The following is a 19,112-nucleotide window of genomic DNA, read 5'->3' on the forward strand; positions in this document are numbered from 1 at the left end:
TCGCTAAGCCGTCGCTAGTTAGCGACGGATGCACGATGAAATAATTTTTGTCATTAATTCCATAAATAATTTGAATGTTTGCGACAAATATTTTTCTCTTGTTATTCCGTCGCTAATGGGTGACAGAAAAAATTCGTCGCAAATATTCATTGCTAGTTGAAGTTTTTCTTGTAGTGTGCACCAACCTAAAGCATCTTGCTAGTCAATGTATTCCATGTACTTGAGATGGGCACCAACTTGAGATGTTGTTGCATCTATGTATTGGATTATCATTGGGTTTCATAAAGGATCTAATAACCATGTAGACTCTTATTGTGCAGTTATAGTGGGGATAATTATTGAAGAGTGGGGTAAGTTATCCGCAATTTGTGCTAAATCTTCTATATGTTGATGTAATGAATTACTTTATGAAATTAGAGCATGACTTTAAATTTATGTGTCTAAAAAACATGTAGTTTTAGGTTTCTCATTATATACATAAAAAATGAAAATAGAATTATGATTAAAATGCTTCGTGAAAGAATGCTTTGAACGCTTAATGCATGACTTTTGTTCATGCTTTTAAATAACAAAACATAATAATTAGATTTGGATACATTGATCTAAAGCTGATATGATCACATAGTGATTAGATTGTAATTGGCTTTGAGAAAGTAAGAGTAAATAACTCAAATTGCATGTTTAATAAAAATATATATGTATATATGCTTTTCACACAACACATGAAAAGTGAGAGCATTTGCCATATTTTAAAAATTCATTAAATAAGTTTGGTTTGAGATATTTGAAGCTTATGATGTAAATTGCATGCAATGTGACTAGATTTTAATTTGAGTCAAGATTAAGGTTTACTAATATTGATTTTAAACATGAAAATTCTATTAATATAAATGTCGACATAATTAACTTGCATCAATGGGTTGATGAACAATTTAACAATGAATTAAATCTTGAAGTTTAATTTATTAGAAGTATGGCAAACAACGTATTGTTGGTGAGTAATATGAGCAAGTTGGAAATGAACCAACTATTGGATAGTCATCCCATGAATAGTCATAAAAAAGATCATGCATTCTTCCTAAAAAAGAGATGTTGGGAGGGTTGGTGGTCATGATGGCCTTACCTAATGCTCATGTGGTTAGTGGAAGTTGGCCATCTCTACTAACCATGTGAGAAGATAATCGTGGTTAGTGAAGATTGGTCACCTCTACTAACATGTGACGAAATCTTTTTTTATTGTACAAGATTCAAAAAAAATGCGATAATGATGTTTTAACTTACATATGTATGTTGAAATTTATCATGATTGCTTGTTTGAATTCATGAATGTATGTTTTGTTTTACATGCTTTAGATGTTTTATGAATAATATACAACATAGTCATGTTAATTTTTGTAATAATGTTTATGATTATTTGGATCTGAATATATTAATAGAGTGTATAATCTATGGTGAATTCTTGTTAAAAAAAATTTCAATCTCATGTTAAAAAAAAAACAAAGAAAGAGCAAATCTTCTCTTTCGACACAGTTTGGGAAATGTAAAAGAAAAAAGTGCCTAAAGCAACTTTCAAGTTTCAAGGGTTTCTACTTTCAAAATTAAGCTTCCCATGTCTATGGATTGGATAAATTTGACTTGTATTACTCATGGTAGTTGTGACAAGTGACAAAAGCAAGTTGTGAAAAACAACTACTTGATGTGGCTCTATTCCGACCATATACTTCATGGAGATGTCCATGATGATATGACAGGCAAGGGATATAGTGTGAACCCAACTCTAGTGGCAATGATAAGCCTCATATATGTCAAAAACAATACACCACGATTCCGAAAAACTTAGAACCACGTTTATAAATTAATAAGTTTTCTTTTTATGTCTTAATAGCAATGAAACCAAAGATGGTGGATGCTATGAAAACATCGAGTGGTGTTGCATGCCCATGCTTTGATGTGGGAAGAGTGCACCTCAGGGAAAGGTGCCCCTTTCTTTCAACAGGATACTGACAGGGAAGATGTACATTAATAGTGAGAGTATAATCTATGGTAAATTCTTGAAAAGTAAAAGCATTGGTCACGTTTGACAAATCAAATTTTTATGAATTTATACGATATTAATTTTTTATGAATTCGTGAGATGATACAAATTGATAGTTCTCTACTGGGGTACATGTGAATTTTATATAAAGTTATTAAGATATAATGATGTTTTATGACATGGTCATGAAAGAATAATATGAACCACATAACTATCTAAGAAAGTGAGATCTTCACTATGATATATGTGCAAAAAAATTCACCATGGTGATACATATTTATATTCTCAAGAACATAAACTACATAGTTAAGGATGCAATGAAAGTAAAAATAAATAAATTTTGCACATTAAAAGTTATGATTGAAATTTTTGACATGATGTGAAATCCATATAGATATGTGAAATGAGTATATGAAAGAATCATGATGGAAAGATAACCTAGTTTGTGAATATCTCCATAAAAAGGATATATCATGAAGAAAAAACTCAGCTAGTATATGTAAAACCTCGTGCTGTCATGATTAAACTCATATTATATATGAAAAAAATCATAATTCATATAATGATAAAAAAAATCAGATATATGAAAAAATAACTTGTAACATGTGAAAAAGATATCACCGTTAAATATCTATGTATTGAATCCAAAGTTGGCCATTGAATCTCACAAAGAATCCAATAATAACCTAGGTAACGGACTCTTAGTATGCAGTGATACTAAATCCTCTATATTTTTTGGGCTGAAGGTGTAATCTATAAGGGCTCAACAATAGTAGTAGAGAACCCTCCTCGAGGAAGTCATCAACGTCTCTTACTCTCTCCCTCTCTCGTTCAATCTCCATTTATATGTGTGTGCACTACGAATCCGCTGCAACTATATTGTATTGGGGCTAACCGATTATTCGGGTTCAGAGCCGAACCTGTAAAGAGGCCAATGAGGCTTGGGCCTCAGGGCCCCTGGGCCCAAAAAAAATTTAGGGGCCCATTTTTAAGGCCCGAGCTCCCCATAAAAATTTTAAGGGCCCATTTTATTGTTATTTTGATTGTTTAAAAAAAATTCAGAGGCGCTGCCCCGAACTCCTGCTATTAATAAGGGGTTCATTTTTTCGCTCTGCCTCAGGCCCCATAAAACACAGGTACAGTTTGTTGGGATATCGATTGTCCGGTGTCACCGACTCTTGAAAAGCGGTGACCCTACGTAAAGATAGAAAACACAGAGCAAAAATACAGGGGACGCATACCTGATCCGGCCAATTGGATGTTGTGGTTACCGAAAATGGAGGTCGTCGGATGTTCTCTGCTCAGCCGGGCTGCAGCCACCACAAGAGCAGGCTTCCTTAGGCAGCCGGTGAGTAGACCTGTATTCCTCTACATAGGGTCGCTCACGATACCCTGTATTTATAAAGCATAGGGTGGGAACGGTTTGCGTAACTGTTTCTCCTTATCGTATGGTGATTTATCGGATGAATCATCCCTGATGTGGGAATGTATCCACATCGTTGATAACCACCACGTCAAACGTGGTGGTTAATCCAACACGGCTCTATTGGGGTTGATCTACCAAGTAGAAAGGCAAGAAGAAGCTGGAGGAGTATTAGCGTCAGGATCCGATTTGATACCATATAGATCACTTTTAGTTTTGTATTTTATTTATATAGTGTTTGCTGATAGTCTGAGGGCCCAAAAGCAGATGGAGTGCGCAGCCAGCAGCAGAGGCACACTAAATTTGTGTCTTGTGATGGCACCTGATCCTGTCTCACAAGCGCCATATATAGTACAAAAAAAACATAGTCCTGAGATTAGAGATTAGGGATGTCAATTGATTGGATATCCATCCAAATCCTACCCCAGTTGGTAATCCAAAATCATATCCAATTATAATTGGATGTGGATATGAATTTGATTTTTTGCTACCAAATCCAACAGATCCATATTTTATAGATATATGTATCGGATTACATGTAAAAAAAAAAAATGAGTTTGATATGAACTTTCCACCGTCTGAGTTCAAATCTGAATCGGAATAATCTATTTGATCAATATCCTATTAGCCAGATATAGTATTGACCACATCCAATCTGAATCCGAACCGTTTTCATCCCTACTTGCGATATTAGCCCCTCAAGGTACGTGGTTAATGTAGGTAAGAAGCCCCCAAGTAAAAAACTGTAATATTTTTCTTTTCTTACTTTTTGGAACATCTGACCCTATAGATATAATTTACTTGTGGATTAGCAGTATTCAGCTGTTGGATTATGGTATTCCAACATGTATGTAAGATTTTGCAAAGGGTTAAAAAATCAATGGCCTACAATACACTAAAATTTTAAAACTCAAAAAATCATATTTTTACGTCCAAACAATACAAACCAAGAGTCGATTTTTGCTAATTTGACCATGCTGAACACTTCCATGTGGTTAGATTTGGTGCAAACGTCTCACTATGAGGACATTATGGGGGCTTGTATTTCAATCACACTACTTTCTTTGCCCAAATCTGATATACTTTCGGGTAGTCCTCCAATTACCACCTCATTAAATTGTATTCTTGTCTTCACTTTATGATCTAATTGGTCCATAGTTTGCTCAAAGATATTTTCTTGTGAGAGAAAAATTTTAATGAAAAAGATAAAAGGAAGTTTGGTGAATATAGGAGGTTACCAATCACCTCAATAACATGACAACAGAAACCACAACTTTACAAGAGGGGTTTATGATACATGACTTGAGAAATGCCTGCAATCTCCATGCATACTACTACATAAAAGAAGAAAGACAGATGATGTGGGAATCTCATTAAGCATTTCAACTTCATTCATTCAGGTTCTACTATGCTTCTTGGCACTCTGATAACTTGAACCAATGGTGTCTCCTTGGACCATAGTTTGCTCAAAAGATAACTTGAACCAATTGCTCATAACTTTATTGTACTATAATATGAAAATTTATTCACCATCAAAGATGGAAATCCATACTGCAGACAGATGCGAATTCTCATAAGTTGGCATAAGAGTTTTGGCCATTATTAAAGGAAAATAGTAAAGAAAGTTTAGCCCTAGTTATGAATGCTAGTGTCCAGTAAACTTGGGTATGAGCACCAGTGGGTGATCCCTCTGGAGTGTAAGGCTAAAACTCTCCTCCAAGGGAAGCTGGCGAGGGTCCATTCCATTTGGTAGTGACCACTCGAAGTTGTGCACCAAGGCTGCCACAATTGATTCAACAAGCCGAGTCGCAAGCGGCAACCCGGGACACATTCGTCTTCCCGAGCCGAATGGAATGTATTCATAAAAAGCACCCATGTAATCCAAATTAGCCGAGCCGAATGGTGTCTATTTTTTTGTTCTTTTTCTTCATTTTCTATATATTTTTTTGACATTTTTGCAAACAAAACTCTAAAATCATGGAGTTTCTAAACTATATATAAGATTTTACAAATATTTACAAAAGAGGGCTTTTACTGAGAATTCAAGGTTATTCTTTTGAAAAATTTCTTCACAAAGTGAGTTTATATCCAGAATTTAAGGAAATATTCGAGGTTTAAAACCTCAAATCGAGAAATACAGAGTTGTGGGTCCAACAGGATACCAGATGGGCTATCTGAGCCTTTCAAAATTTATTTTTGGTATTTTGAAATTTTAATTTGAAAATTTAGATAACGAGGCTCAGATTACTGGATTTAGATCCGAAATTGAGTCAGATATATAAAATGGATTCATTTGTTGCTCGTATGACTCCTACAAAGTAATAATTAGAATATGAATTAATAATTAAGAATTACAATGTTTATGATAACATAATTCAAAGTAATTTGTATATTACAATATTTATTAATATAATAAATACATAATCGTTGTCTCTCTCATCTTCTCTGATACAAAATATCCCGTGCTCTTACGTTTATGTGTTTCAACAAACGCATCCTTGTAAGGCACAATGTTTCTTTTTTTTGCTTCCTGTAATGTGACATGATATAAAAAATTGATTAATAAGTATGCAGAAATACTCACAAATTTGACTATATATATATATATATTGATGACTTACCATTTTCTTCTGGTGGCACCTAAAAGTCCTAGATCTACCTGTGTGTAGATGCGCATCGGGCATCACTGCTCGGTTTTGTGCAGCTTTTGCTGAGCGATTTTGAAAATCATTGCCTGCCCATCTATCGCACATGCCCTCCCAGTAATCTCTCCTCATGGCCCTTCCACTGCAGTAGATCATCTATCCCACCAGCTGCTTTTTTTCTTGTAGTTTTCATATTGTGCAGCATGTCGGCAAATCGATTGGCAGCCGCCTTCTGCCACACTATCCTCGTGTCTTTCTCCTCGTTTGCACTCACTAAGCGATGTGAGACCTACAAATACTTTCAGAATGTTAGCACACATTTCACTAAAATATTGCTTGTTATGATAAATAATTGCATACCATGAATGAGAAAATTAAGTTGTCTAACACCTCCTTCGATTACTCTTTCCATTGAGCTACCGGTCCCGGAAGATGATGTAGTAATGACTTCGTAATTCCTCGTATTACTTCTTGTTGCTCAAACCTCGCACTGTATATGAAAAGATACACATTAACAATCGACCGTCAATATACATTTTTTATAAGTTAAATATTGAACAAGTGACAATGAAATACTTAGGATCAACCATCGATATATACTATTTGAATTACTTGTCGTGGGTCGCACGAAGAAGACCTTGCATCCGGCGTATGTAGGTCATGTGTAGGCAAAATAGCACCTACAGAACAATGAGTTAGAAATTCATATAATGTAGATTTCAACTAATCAAATATACAATTATTTAAATGATATACCTATCGAAGGAGCCCGTAAAGATGAAGTCTCAGATTGGCTACCACTGGATGCTCGACGACTGTGTCTTCCACGAACCATATTGTGACAAATTAAAATATACTAACAATACATTCAAACATTACAACACATTTCAATATATTCAAATCATTCTAATTATTCAAATCAAATTGAAAAAGCCTTCATGCAAGACATTCAAACATTGCTACACATTTCAATATATTCAAATCAATACAATACATTCAAATCATTCTAATCATTCAGATCAAATTGAAAAAAACTTTATGCAAGACATTCAAACATTACAACACATTTCAAGACATTCAAATCATTTAGATCATTCATATCTAATTAAAAAAAACTTCATGCAAGACATTCAAACATTGTAACACATTTCAATATATTCAAATCAATACAATACATTTCAATACATTCAAATCATTCAAATCATTCAGATCAAATTGAAAAAACCTTCATACAAGACATTCAAACATTGCAATATATTTCAATATATTCAAATCATTCAGATTATTCATATCAAATTGGAAAAAAATTCATGCAAGTCATTCAAACATTGCAACACATTTCAATATATTCAAATCAATACAATACATTTCAATACATTCAAATCATTCTAATCATTTAGATTATTCAGATCAAATTGAAAAAAACTTCATGCAAGACATTCAAACATTGTAACACATTTCAATATATTCAAATCATTCTAATCATTCAGATCATTCATATCAAATTGAAAAAAAACTTCATGCAAGACATTCAAACATTACAACACATTTGAATATATTCAAATCAATACAATACATTTCAATACATTCAAATCATTCTAATCATTTAGATCATTCAGATCAAATTGTTTTACAAGTTGTATTTCACTAGCTCGTGAATGACTCATCATCAAATTGTATTACAAGTTGTATTGCATTGTTAGTCACATGTGATGCTTAGCACTAAGCATCACGCAATTAGCTCAGCTACGTACTTGCAACGAACAAATATACAAAGCAATCTACTCCCTCACATCTTGTAAGACAAGGGGACAGGGAAGAGGCTCGACCCCTCCCTGACAAAAAAAAAACAAGGATGGGGATGAGCCTGCTAAGCTGCCTGTCTGACAGTAATCGTGGAGGCAAGGGGCGGAGCCCCCTTGCCTGTCGGAAAGACATGGTGGCAGGGGATTTGCCCCCTGTCCACCAGGAAAAATAAGGAGAGGCAGGGGGCTCCCTCCTGCCTGACGACAAGAAGAAGGGGCGACAGGGGATTGGCCTCTTTCCTCTTGTCGGCCTCCCAGCAACCATAGAGAGAGAGCGGAGGGCACGACAGAGGCTGCCGACAACCCGAAAGAGAGTCAGAGGGGCGGTGGGGGGGGGGCATCGACCTCTTATCGGCCTCTTGGCAACAACATAGAGAGAGAGAGAGAAAGGAGGGAACAATAGGTTGTCGGCCCTCCGGGAACCCGAAAGAGAGAGAGGGGGGCAAGAGACGCGGCAGTGGCTACCGGCCTCCCGACAACAACAGAGAGAGAGAGAGAGGAGGGCACGACAAGGGTTGTCGGTCCTCCGGCAACTCGAAAGAGAGAGAGAGGGGGAGGGCACGACAGGCGTTGTTGGCCCTCCGGCAACCCGAAAGAAAGAGAGGGGGAGGGCACGACAGGGGTTGTCGGCCCTCCGGCAACCTGAAAGAGAGTGAGGAGGGTGAGAGACGCGGTCGGGAGCCACCGGACTTCCGACAACAACAAAGAGAGAGGGGAGGGCACGACAGTGGTTGTCGACCCTCTGCTAACCCGAAAGAGAGAGAGAGAGAGAGGAGGGCACGGTAGGGGTTGTCGGCCCTCCGGCAACCCGAAAAAGAGTGAGGGGGGCGGGCCCAAAAAGAATAAGAAGAAGAAGGGTGGGGGGTCACCTTCAGTTGTCGGACGAGAGGTCGGCGGCCAGCGGGCGGGCGACGAGAGCTCGATGACCGACAATAGAAAAAAGAAGGGGAAAAGGGGCTCGAATTAGGGATTTACGAGAAATTTAGTGACTGATTAGCGACAGCCAAATTCTGTTGCCTACGTCGTTGCAAATGTGCGACAGAGTAGCGACAAACATTTTTTGTTGTTATTCCATCGCTAATTTGTGATGGAGATTGAGACAGAATTTGTACGTCGCTAAGCCGTCGCTAGTTAGCGACGGATGCACGATGAAATAATTTTTGTCATTAATTCCATAAATAATTTGAATGTTTGCGACAAATATTTTTCTCTTGTTATTCCGTCGCTAATGGGTGACAGAAAAAATTCGTCGCAAATATTCATTGCTAGTTGAAGTTTTTCTTGTAGTGTGCACCAACCTAAAGCATCTTGCTAGTCAATGTATTCCATGTACTTGAGATGGGCACCAACTTGAGATGTTGTTGCATCTATGTATTGGATTATCATTGGGTTTCATAAAGGATCTAATAACCATGCAGACTCTTATTGTGCAGTTATAGTGGGGATGATTATTGAAGAGTGGGGTAAGTTATCCGCAATTTGTGCTAAATCTTCTATATGTTGATGTAATGAATTACTTTATGAAATTAGAGCATGACTTTAAATTTATGTGTCTAAAAAACATGTAGTTTTAGGTTTCTCATTATATACATAAAAAATGAAAATAGAATTATGATTAAAATGCTTCGTGAAAGAATGCTTTGAACGCTTAATGCATGACTTTTGTTCATGCTTTTAAATAACAAAACATAATAATTAGATTTGGATACATTGATCTAAAGCTGATATGATCACATAGTGATTAGATTGTAATTGGCTTTGAGAAAGTAAGAGTAAATAACTCAAATTGCATGTTTAATAAAAATATATATGTATATATGCTTTTCACACAACACATGAAAAGTGAGAGCATTTGCCATATTTTAAAAATTCATTAAATAAGTTTGGTTTGAGATATTTGAAGCTTATGATGTAAATTGCATGCAATGTGACTAGATTTTAATTTGAGTCAAGATTAAGGTTTACTAATATTGATTTTAAACATGAAAATTCTATTAATATAAATGTCGACATAATTAACTTGCATCAATGGGTTGATGAACAATTTAACAATGAATTAAATCTTGAAAGTTTAATTTATTAGAAGTATGGCAAACAACGTATTGTTGGTGAGTAATATGAGCAAGTTGGAAATGAACCAACTATTGGATAGTCATCCCATGAATAGTCATAAAAAAGATCATGCATTCTTCCTAAAAAAGAGATGTTGGGAGGGTTGGTGGTCATGATGGCCTTACCTAATGCTCATGTGGTTAGTGGAAGTTGGCCATCTCTACTAACCATGTGATAAGATAATCGTGGTTAGTGAAGATTGGTCACCTCTACTAACATGTGACGAAATCTTTTTTTATTGTACAAGATTCAAAAAAAATGCGATAATGATGTTTTAACTTACATATGTATGTTGAAATTTATCATGATTGCTTGTTTGAATTCATGAATGTATGTTTTGTTTTACATGCTTTAGATGTTTTATGAATAATATACAACATAGTCATGTTAATTTTTGTAATAATGTTTATGATTATTTGGATCTGAATATATTAATAGAGTGTATAATCTATGGTGAATTCTTGTTAAAAAAAATTTCAATCTCATGTTAAAAAAAAAACAAAGAAAGAGCAAATCTTCTCTTTCGACACAGTTTGGGAAATGTAAAAGAAAAAAGTGCCTAAAGCAACTTTCAAGTTTCAAGGGTTTCTACTTTCAAAATTAAGCTTCCCATGTCTATGGATTAGATAAATTTGACTTGTATTACTCATGGTAGTTGTGACAGGTGACAAAAGCAAGTTGTGAAAAACAACTACTTGATGTGGCTCTACTCCGACCATATACTTCATGGAGATGTCCATGATGATATGACACGCAAGGGATATAGTGTGAACCCAACTCTAGTGGCAATGATAAGCCTCATATATGTCAAAAACAATACACCACGATTCCGAAAAACTTAGAACCACGTTTATAAATTAATAAGTTTTCTTTTTATGTCTTAATAGCAATGAAACCAAAGATGGTGGATGCTATGAAAACATCGAGTGGTGTTGCATGCCCATGCTTTGATGTGGGAAGAGTGCACCTCAGGGAAAGGTGCCCCTTTCTTTCAACAGGATACTGACAGGGAAGATGTACATTAATAGTGAGAGTATAATCTATGGTAAATTCTTGAAAATTAAAAGCATTGGTCACGTTTGACAAATCAAATTTTTATGAATTTATACGATATTAATTTTTTATGAATTCGTGAGATGATACAAATTGATAGTTCTCTACTGGGGTACATGTGAATTTTATATAAAGTTATTAAGATATAATGATGTTTTATGACATGGTCATGAAAGAATAATATGAACCACATAATTATCTAAGAAAGTGAGATCTTCACTATGATATATGTGCAAAAAAATTCACCATGGTGATACATATTTATTTTCTCAAGAACATAAACTACATAGTTAAGGATGCAATGAAAGTAAAAATAAATAAATTTTGCACATTAAAAGTTATGATTCCAATTTTTGACATGATGTGAAATCCATATAGATATGTGAAATGAGTGTATGAAAGAATCATGATGGAAAGATAACCTAGTTTGTGAATATCTCCATAAAAAGGATATATCATGAAGTAAAAACTCAGCTAGTATATGTAAAACCTCATGCTGTCATGATTAAACTCATATTATATATGAAAAAAATCATAATTCATATAATGATAAAAAAAATCAGATATATGAAAAAATAACTTGTAACATGTGAAAAAGATATCACAGTTAAATATCGATGTATTGAATCCAAAGTTGGCCATTGAATCTCACAAAGAATCCAATAATAACCTAGGTAACGGACTCTTAGTATGCAGTGATACTAAATCCTCTATATTTTTTGGGCTGAAGGTGTAATCTATAAGGGCTCAACAATAGTAGTAGAGAACTCTCCTCGAGGAAGTCATCAACGTCTCTTACTCTCTCCCTCTCTCGTTCAATCTCCATTTATATGTGTGTGCACTACGAATCCGCTGCAACTATATTGTATTGGGGCTAACCGATTATTCGGGTTCAGAGCCGAACCTGTAAAGAGGCCAATGAGGCTTGGGCCTCAGGGCCCCTGGGCCCAAAAAAAATTTAGGGGCCCATTTTTAAGGCCCGAGCTCCCCATAAAAATTTTAAGGGCCCATTTTATTGTTATTTTGATTGTTTAAAAAAAATTCAGAGGCGCTGCCCCGAACTCCTGCTATTAATAAGGGGTTCATTTTTTCGCTCTGCCTCAGGCCCCATAAAACACAGGTACAGTTTGTTGGGATATCGATTGTCCGGTGTCACCGACTCTTGAAAAGCGGTGACCCTACGTAAAGATAGAAAACACAGAGCAAAAATACAGGGGACGCATACCTGATCCGGCCAATTGGATGTTGTGGTTACCGAAAATGGAGGTCGTCGGATGTTCTCTGCTCAGCCGGGCTGCAGCCACCACAAGAGCAGGCTTCCTTAGGCAGCCGGTGAGTAGACCTGTATTCCTCTACATAGGGTCGCTCACGATACCCTGTATTTATAAAGCATAGGGTGGGAACGGTTTGCGTAACTGTTTCTCCTTATCGTATGGTGATTTATCGGATGAATCATCCCTGATGTGGGAATGTATCCACATCGTTGATAACCACCACGTCAAACGTGGTGGTTAATCCAACACGGCTCTATTGGGGTTGATCTACCAAGTAGAAAGGCAAGAAGAAGCTGGAGGAGTATTAGCGTCAGGATCCGATTTGATACCATATAGATCACTTTTAGTTTTGTATTTTATTTATATAGTGTTTGCTGATAGTCTGAGGGCCCAAAAGCAGATGGAGTGCGCAGCCAGCAGCAGAGGCACACTAAATTTGTGTCTTGTGATGGCACCTGATCCTGTCTCACAAGCGCCATATATAGTACAAAAAAAACATAGTCCTGAGATTAGAGATTAGGGATGTCAATTGATTGGATATCCATCCAAATCCTACCCCAGTTGGTAATCCAAAATCATATCCAATTATAATTGGATGTGGATATGAATTTGATTTTTTGCTACCAAATCCAACAGATCCATATTTTATAGATATATGTATCGGATTACATGTAAAAAAAAAAAATGAGTTTGATATGAACTTTCCACCGTCTGAGTTCAAATCTGAATCGGAATAATCTATTTGATCAATATCCTATTAGCCAGATATAGTATTGACCACATCCAATCTGAATCCGAACCGTTTTCATCCCTACTTGCGATATTAGCCCCTCAAGGTACGTGGTTAATGTAGGTAAGAAGCCCCCAAGTAAAAAACTGTAATATTTTTCTTTTCTTACTTTTTGGAACATCTGACCCTATAGATATAATTTACTTGTGGATTAGCAGTATTCAGCTGTTGGATTATGGTATTCCAACATGTATGTAAGATTTTGCAAAGGGTTAAAAAATCAATGGCCTACAATACACTAAAATTTTAAAACTCAAAAAATCATATTTTTACGTCCAAACAATACAAACCAAGAGTCGATTTTTGCTAATTTGACCATGCTGAACACTTCCATGTGGTTAGATTTGGTGCAAACGTCTCACTATGAGGACATTATGGGGGCTTGTATTTCAATCACACTACTTTCTTTGCCCAAATCTGATATACTTTCGGGTAGTCCTCCAATTACCACCTCATTAAATTGTATTCTTGTCTTCACTTTATGATCTAATTGGTCCATAGTTTGCTCAAAGATATTTTCTTGTGAGAGAAAAATTTTAATGAAAAAGATAAAAGGAAGTTTGGTGAATATAGGAGGTTACCAATCACCTCAATAACATGACAACAGAAACCACAACTTTACAAGAGGGGTTTATGATACATGACTTGAGAAATGCCTGCAATCTCCATGCATACTACTACATAAAAGAAGAAAGACAGATGATGTGGGAATCTCATTAAGCATTTCAACTTCATTCATTCAGGTTCTACTATGCTTCTTGGCACTCTGATAACTTGAACCAATGGTGTCTCCTTGGACCATAGTTTGCTCAAAAGATAACTTGAACCAATTGCTCATAACTTTATTGTACTATAATATGAAAATTTATTCACCATCAAAGATGGAAATCCATACTGCAGACAGATGCGAATTCTCATAAGTTGGCATAAGAGTTTTGGCCATTATTAAAGGAAAATAGTAAAGAAAGTTTAGCCCTAGTTATGAATGCTAGTGTCCAGTAAACTTGGGTATGAGCACCAGTGGGTGATCCCTCTGGAGTGTAAGGCTAAAACTCTCCTCCAAGGGAAGCTGGCGAGGGTCCATTCCATTTGGTAGTGACCACTCGAAGTTGTGCACCAAGGCTGCCACAATTGATTCAACAAGCCGAGTCGCAAGCGGCAACCCGGGACACATTCGTCTTCCCGAGCCGAATGGAATGTATTCATAAAAAGCACCCATGTAATCCAAATTAGGGGAGTCAATGAAGCGTTCTGGCATGAAGGTGAAGGGCTCAACCCAGAATGCTGGGTCCCTTCCTATTGTCCATAGATTCACCAACACCTGGCAGCCTTTTGGGATCGTGTGGCCGAGAACTTCGCACGTTTCCACTGCACGATGAACTAGAAATGGCACAGGTGGGTGCAATCTAAATGTCTCCTTTAAGCAAGCTTGGAGGTAAGGAAGTTCTTTTAGTTTCAAATCCGTGATGGAATCCAGTGTATCAGTGTTGCTGAATGCATTAGAGAGTTCCTCGCGAAGCTTAGCCAATGCCTCTGGTTTTTTTATGAGCTCTCCTATTACCCATTCTATTGCACTGGTTGTAGTGTCCGAACCAGCAACAAACATGTCCTGCATTGTGCACAAAAGTTAAAGATCAAATTACCATATTTAGATAATAGAGTATGGCATTTTGCCATTCAAAATCTTATTTGAGTTCATGAACTCCAAACAGCGGGTAACTTTTTGTCTCTATAAATTTTCTTTTGTCTCTGTTATAGATCGTACTGCAAGTTTACCAGCCTAGGCTTTGCTCATGCTAAAATCGTAAGACTGTGTGCTTCATAAGAGCTGTTTTTTTTTTTTTTTGGGTAAGCAGGCTGGGGAATAACCACGCCAGATTTGAACCTAAGACCCCTTGATGATCTTACCATCCAACTATCCCATTCAACAACCAATACATTAACGAGTCCAACAAAATTTTAAGTCTGTTTTTTATAAAACCAAGCACCTTGTTCCGGACGGCCATTGAAAGTAGTAAGAAAAAAAATCTTATTAAAATCTTGATTCATATTAGTAAACATATTTTGTTGGTGAACACATTTCAGTTACCCTATTAAAATGTTTTGTGAGACTTACAGACTTGGATTGGAATTGGGTGCAATGTGAATGCACACTTGCACCAATCACCGGTACCATCATCATCTGCTGTTGTGTCTCACAGCTGAGGGATGGCACTGGATCAGGGCAGGGGACAAGGTCTCCACTTTCGCTCAGTCTCAAAATTCTACTCTTGATTTTAAGCCTCATCCCTGCCTTCATGTCCTTTATCCCCAGTCCAAACAGGGCGAGGTGGGGTGGGGCCCTATTTCCTTTCGGTCCACTTTCATCTTTAAAGAAGGATCAAGGACGGGGTGAGGTGGGGATTGAGGGAGGAAGTGTAAGTCCATCCCTATTTTTTTCATGTCCTCCATTCTCAGTCCAAAGGGGGTGGGGGAAGCTTAAGTCTATCCCCAATTTATGTCTTTCATTCTGGGTCCAAACTGGGTGAGGCGAGGCAGGGCTGGGCGGAGCCCGTTTCCCCCGGTCCACTGCCATTCCTACTTTTTTTTTTTCACGTAAAAGAATCTATTTTTCACGTTAGAATGGATCCATCATTTAAAATAGGATGGGTTTCATAGTACATTCAATTCTAACAATTCAACAGAACCGTTTAGTCATTGTTTGGATGTATGATGGAACCCTCTTTACCATATTTCTGGAATCCGTGTCCACCTTTTCCACTCATTTTTCCATTAGCGAGGCCCACGTCCTTTTGTTTTTTATGTCACTTGTTTCTATTTTAACTCTTTTATATGTTTGGTGAAACAAACAAACAACAACAAAAAAAAAAAAAAAAAACGGTGAAAATACTTTCTAAAACGCATTTTTTTTCAAAGGAAAAAAAAAAATCTCATGAGAAAACAGTGACGCCAGAAACAAACGTCCACCAAACTGAGAAAAGGATTGGGCACTTACCAGAAGCACCGCTTTGATTTGGAGATCACTGAATCCACCAGAAAGCAGGACCTCTAGAAAATCATCACGGTGCTTCACCGCTCCACCCTTCCTCTGCAGAATGATGCCTTCCCATACATCGTATACTTGCCTGATGCAAGCTTCAGACTCTCTGTACAATCCCTGAATATCAAGGCCAGAGATCGCCGGAAAGAAGTCGGACACGTTCGGCGCAGTTGCTATTTCAATCATCCTCCGAATCAATCGCTTCATCTTGCTGGTACTTCCAATTGCACCCTCTGCATCGTCTGAAAAGGTGGAAGCAGCCATCAAACTGAAGATGGTACCAAACACTGCTTCAGGGATGTTGGTTGCCTTTCCCTCGTTGGAGCGAAGGTGTCTCACCAACTCCTCCACCTTTAGGTGCCTGAGATGTGCACCGGCTCGAAGCATCTTGCCTGAGAACAGCTGATTGCGGCAGACGGTTCTCAGTCTCTTCCATGAATCGGTGCAATCAGACCAAACCAAGCTGTAGTTGATGTAGCCGGGGATTCGACCAGCTTGGGGTAAGGCACGACCGGAGAGAGAGGGGTCATGAGTCTTGAGGATGAGGGAAGCGACGGAGGGTGAGGAGGCGACGACGACGCGCTGAGTGCCGAGCCGGAGGGAGATGAGGGGGCCATAGGTGCGAGCTAGGTTCGCAAGGGTGACATGAGGCTTGGGACCTAGTTGGAAGAGGTTGCCCACAAGAGGCCAACCTCTTGGTCCGGGTGGGAGGTTCTGTTTTTGTTTTCCTATGGGCCTTGAAAAGAGAAGGAAAAGTAGAGCTAGGAAAAGTGAGAGAAGCAACCACAGCTCCATGGTTGAAGACAGGTGAGTAGAGCAGAGTTCCTCAGCCTCATTGGAATACGGCTCCCATCATTTTAAATAGGATAGGTTCCATCATACATTCAATCCTAACCATCCAGCAGAACAGCTAGCTGTTCATTGGATGGCTAGGATTGAATGTCCATGTTCGCCTAATTGAGTTGTTATCTCTTGAAAGTGGGAGCAGATCAGGTCATGTGGCATAAAACTGATTCCTCGGTCAAGGTTCACTTGATGGATATATATGTTTATGGGCCCCACTCTCATGCTTCTGAGATTCATGGTTCCCATAGAATGAATTGAGGTCATCGGTGTTTAGTCCTAGTTGCCAAATTGGTTGAAAGCTATGGGAGAAGGGAGAGGTGATTAGGAACCTAACATCAAAAACTACATAAAACTAGTGATGGCAGTGGACAGGAGAAAAATGGAACCCCAACGAGGATGAAGGTGAAGATGGTGGTTAAAATCAAAACCCGTGCAGGCAGGGGCGTAGTAGCTAGGATTCATGTGAGGGGGGGGGGGGGGGGCAAACAGGGGTGTAGAAAAAAAGGTGGTGTGATAGTCGGTGGTTCGTGGGCAGCGCCCCCCAATTTTTTTTTTGAGATAAAATAAAAAATGGCTATAATTATTAATAAAAATCTATTTCATATGGACAAATCAGTCATTTTCAATCTCAACATAAAGTTCTTAAACATTATCTAATGGCAATATATAACACTGGTGCGATAATTTGAAGTTCATAACAATGCATAAATTTTATTTATGACAAAATAAATCAAAATAAGAATGTACCAACATGTCCAGCTATTGATTACAGATTGGTAATGCACGTCTGAAGATATATGTGGAGTATAAGAACCTATTAGACATTGCCACCAAAAACAAATATTCAACAAAATTTCTAAGTGCTTCAATTGCAAAAGTGATATAATAATCAATGTAGTTCTAAAGATAGAAGAAAAAAGAGGCAATTATAAGCATAACAATGACATCCTGATTGACTCACTAAAGCATCCAGAAGCTTGAAACAAGTTAAGAAGAGCAATCTCCTAAAATTGGGGCTACATGTTTTAACTTTTCCAAGTGAATAACCAGAAGAACGAATTAATTTTGGATCAACACTGCCATGAAAAACATCAAATTATGTGGTGGTAGCAAAAACCATCATGTACTGATTCTTCAGTCAAGATTCACCAAGACACTGTACCTTGAATATAACCACCCAAAAAAAAGATAAAAATGTTAAAGAAACTAAACTTGTTAAGAGTGAACATTTTAGTGCTCTTTGTTCAAGGCTAGATCCGGATCACAGAATTCACTGGTCCAGCCATCAAAATGCAAAAGTAGTTCAAATGAACTAGATCACAGGTCCCTAGCGACCCAGTTCACCATAATCAGTCAATCCATTTTCTTATTGTTGATGCAAAAAAATGAATCTACATTCAACGTCTGAGATCACTAGGTACTTAGTGAGTGGCAACCAAATCCAAATAAGATACTGGGCAAATCGAAACAAAGACCCAACTGTTCTTTTCAATTTGTTCCTGTATTTCATATGACCCACATTAAAAGAACCTATTTTCCAAGATTACTTTTTGTTAAATGAATTGATGAAGACAGATTTTCGTTTTCAACTAATGAAGAAAGACGATGAGAATCAACCTAAAGAAGAGAGAGTTCGATTCGAAGATCACTGGCCGAGTTTTGCTGAGGAACTCTGCAACTCACCGAAAGACGACACTGAAGCCAACACCGAAAGGGAACAAAAGAAGCACTAGCGGCGGCGACCGTATCTGGATTCCGCCGGCGTCATCGGCTGTTGCAAGCAGGGAGAGAGAGATGAGTGAGAAAGAGAATACAATACGTAACAGGGGCCCTGTTTTAAAACCCTATCGGGTTTCGGATCTGGGTCAGGTCCGGCCCGGGTCCGACCCGGCTTCTGAGGCAGGACTGGGCTACAACCCAATCCTGCCCCCCCCGCCCCCCCCCCCCTCCTAGCTCAGCCCCTGCGTGCAGGGATGGAGATGGTGATAGATTTATGCTTTTCTCTGCCCCACCCTGTCCTGGTCTTCAATCTGCCTACCTTGTCCCCGGTCCTTCTTTAGGAATGGTAGTGGACTGAGGGGAAACAAGG

General features: G+C 37.9%; 1 protein-coding gene across 1 annotated transcript; it reads right to left on the reverse strand.

The window, feature by feature from the left end:
• Nucleotides 1–13,978: 13,978 nt before the first annotated feature.
• On the reverse strand, nt 13,979–17,006 carry LOC149833030 (putative (S)-N-methylcoclaurine 3'-hydroxylase isozyme 2). The gene is made up of 2 exons (XM_090014850.1): nt 16,133–17,006; nt 13,979–14,746 (listed from the first exon to the last, which is right to left on the reverse strand). The coding sequence occupies exons 1-2, from the start codon at nt 16,970–16,972 to the stop codon at nt 14,126–14,128; spliced, it is 1,461 nt and encodes a 486-aa protein (XP_089870976.1). The 5' UTR covers nt 16,973–17,006; the 3' UTR covers nt 13,979–14,125.
• Nucleotides 17,007–19,112: the final 2,106 nt, after the last annotated feature.

The sequence above is a fragment of the Nuphar pumila genome, chromosome 7 (genome assembly GCF_984573655.1).
Source record: "Nuphar pumila chromosome 7, dmNupPumi1.hap1.1, whole genome shotgun sequence".
Lineage (NCBI taxonomy): Eukaryota > Viridiplantae > Streptophyta > Magnoliopsida > Nymphaeales > Nymphaeaceae > Nuphar > Nuphar pumila.

Coding starts and splice junctions, on each gene's coding strand:
- LOC149833030 (XM_090014850.1), bottom strand. CDS start 16,972: ATGGAGCTGTGGTTGCTTCTCTCACTTTTCCTAGCTCTACTTTTCCTT. Junction 14,747..16,132: donor AAATCAAAGCGGTGCTTCTG/GTAAGTGCCCAA, acceptor TGCACAATGCAG/GACATGTTTGTTGCTGGTTC.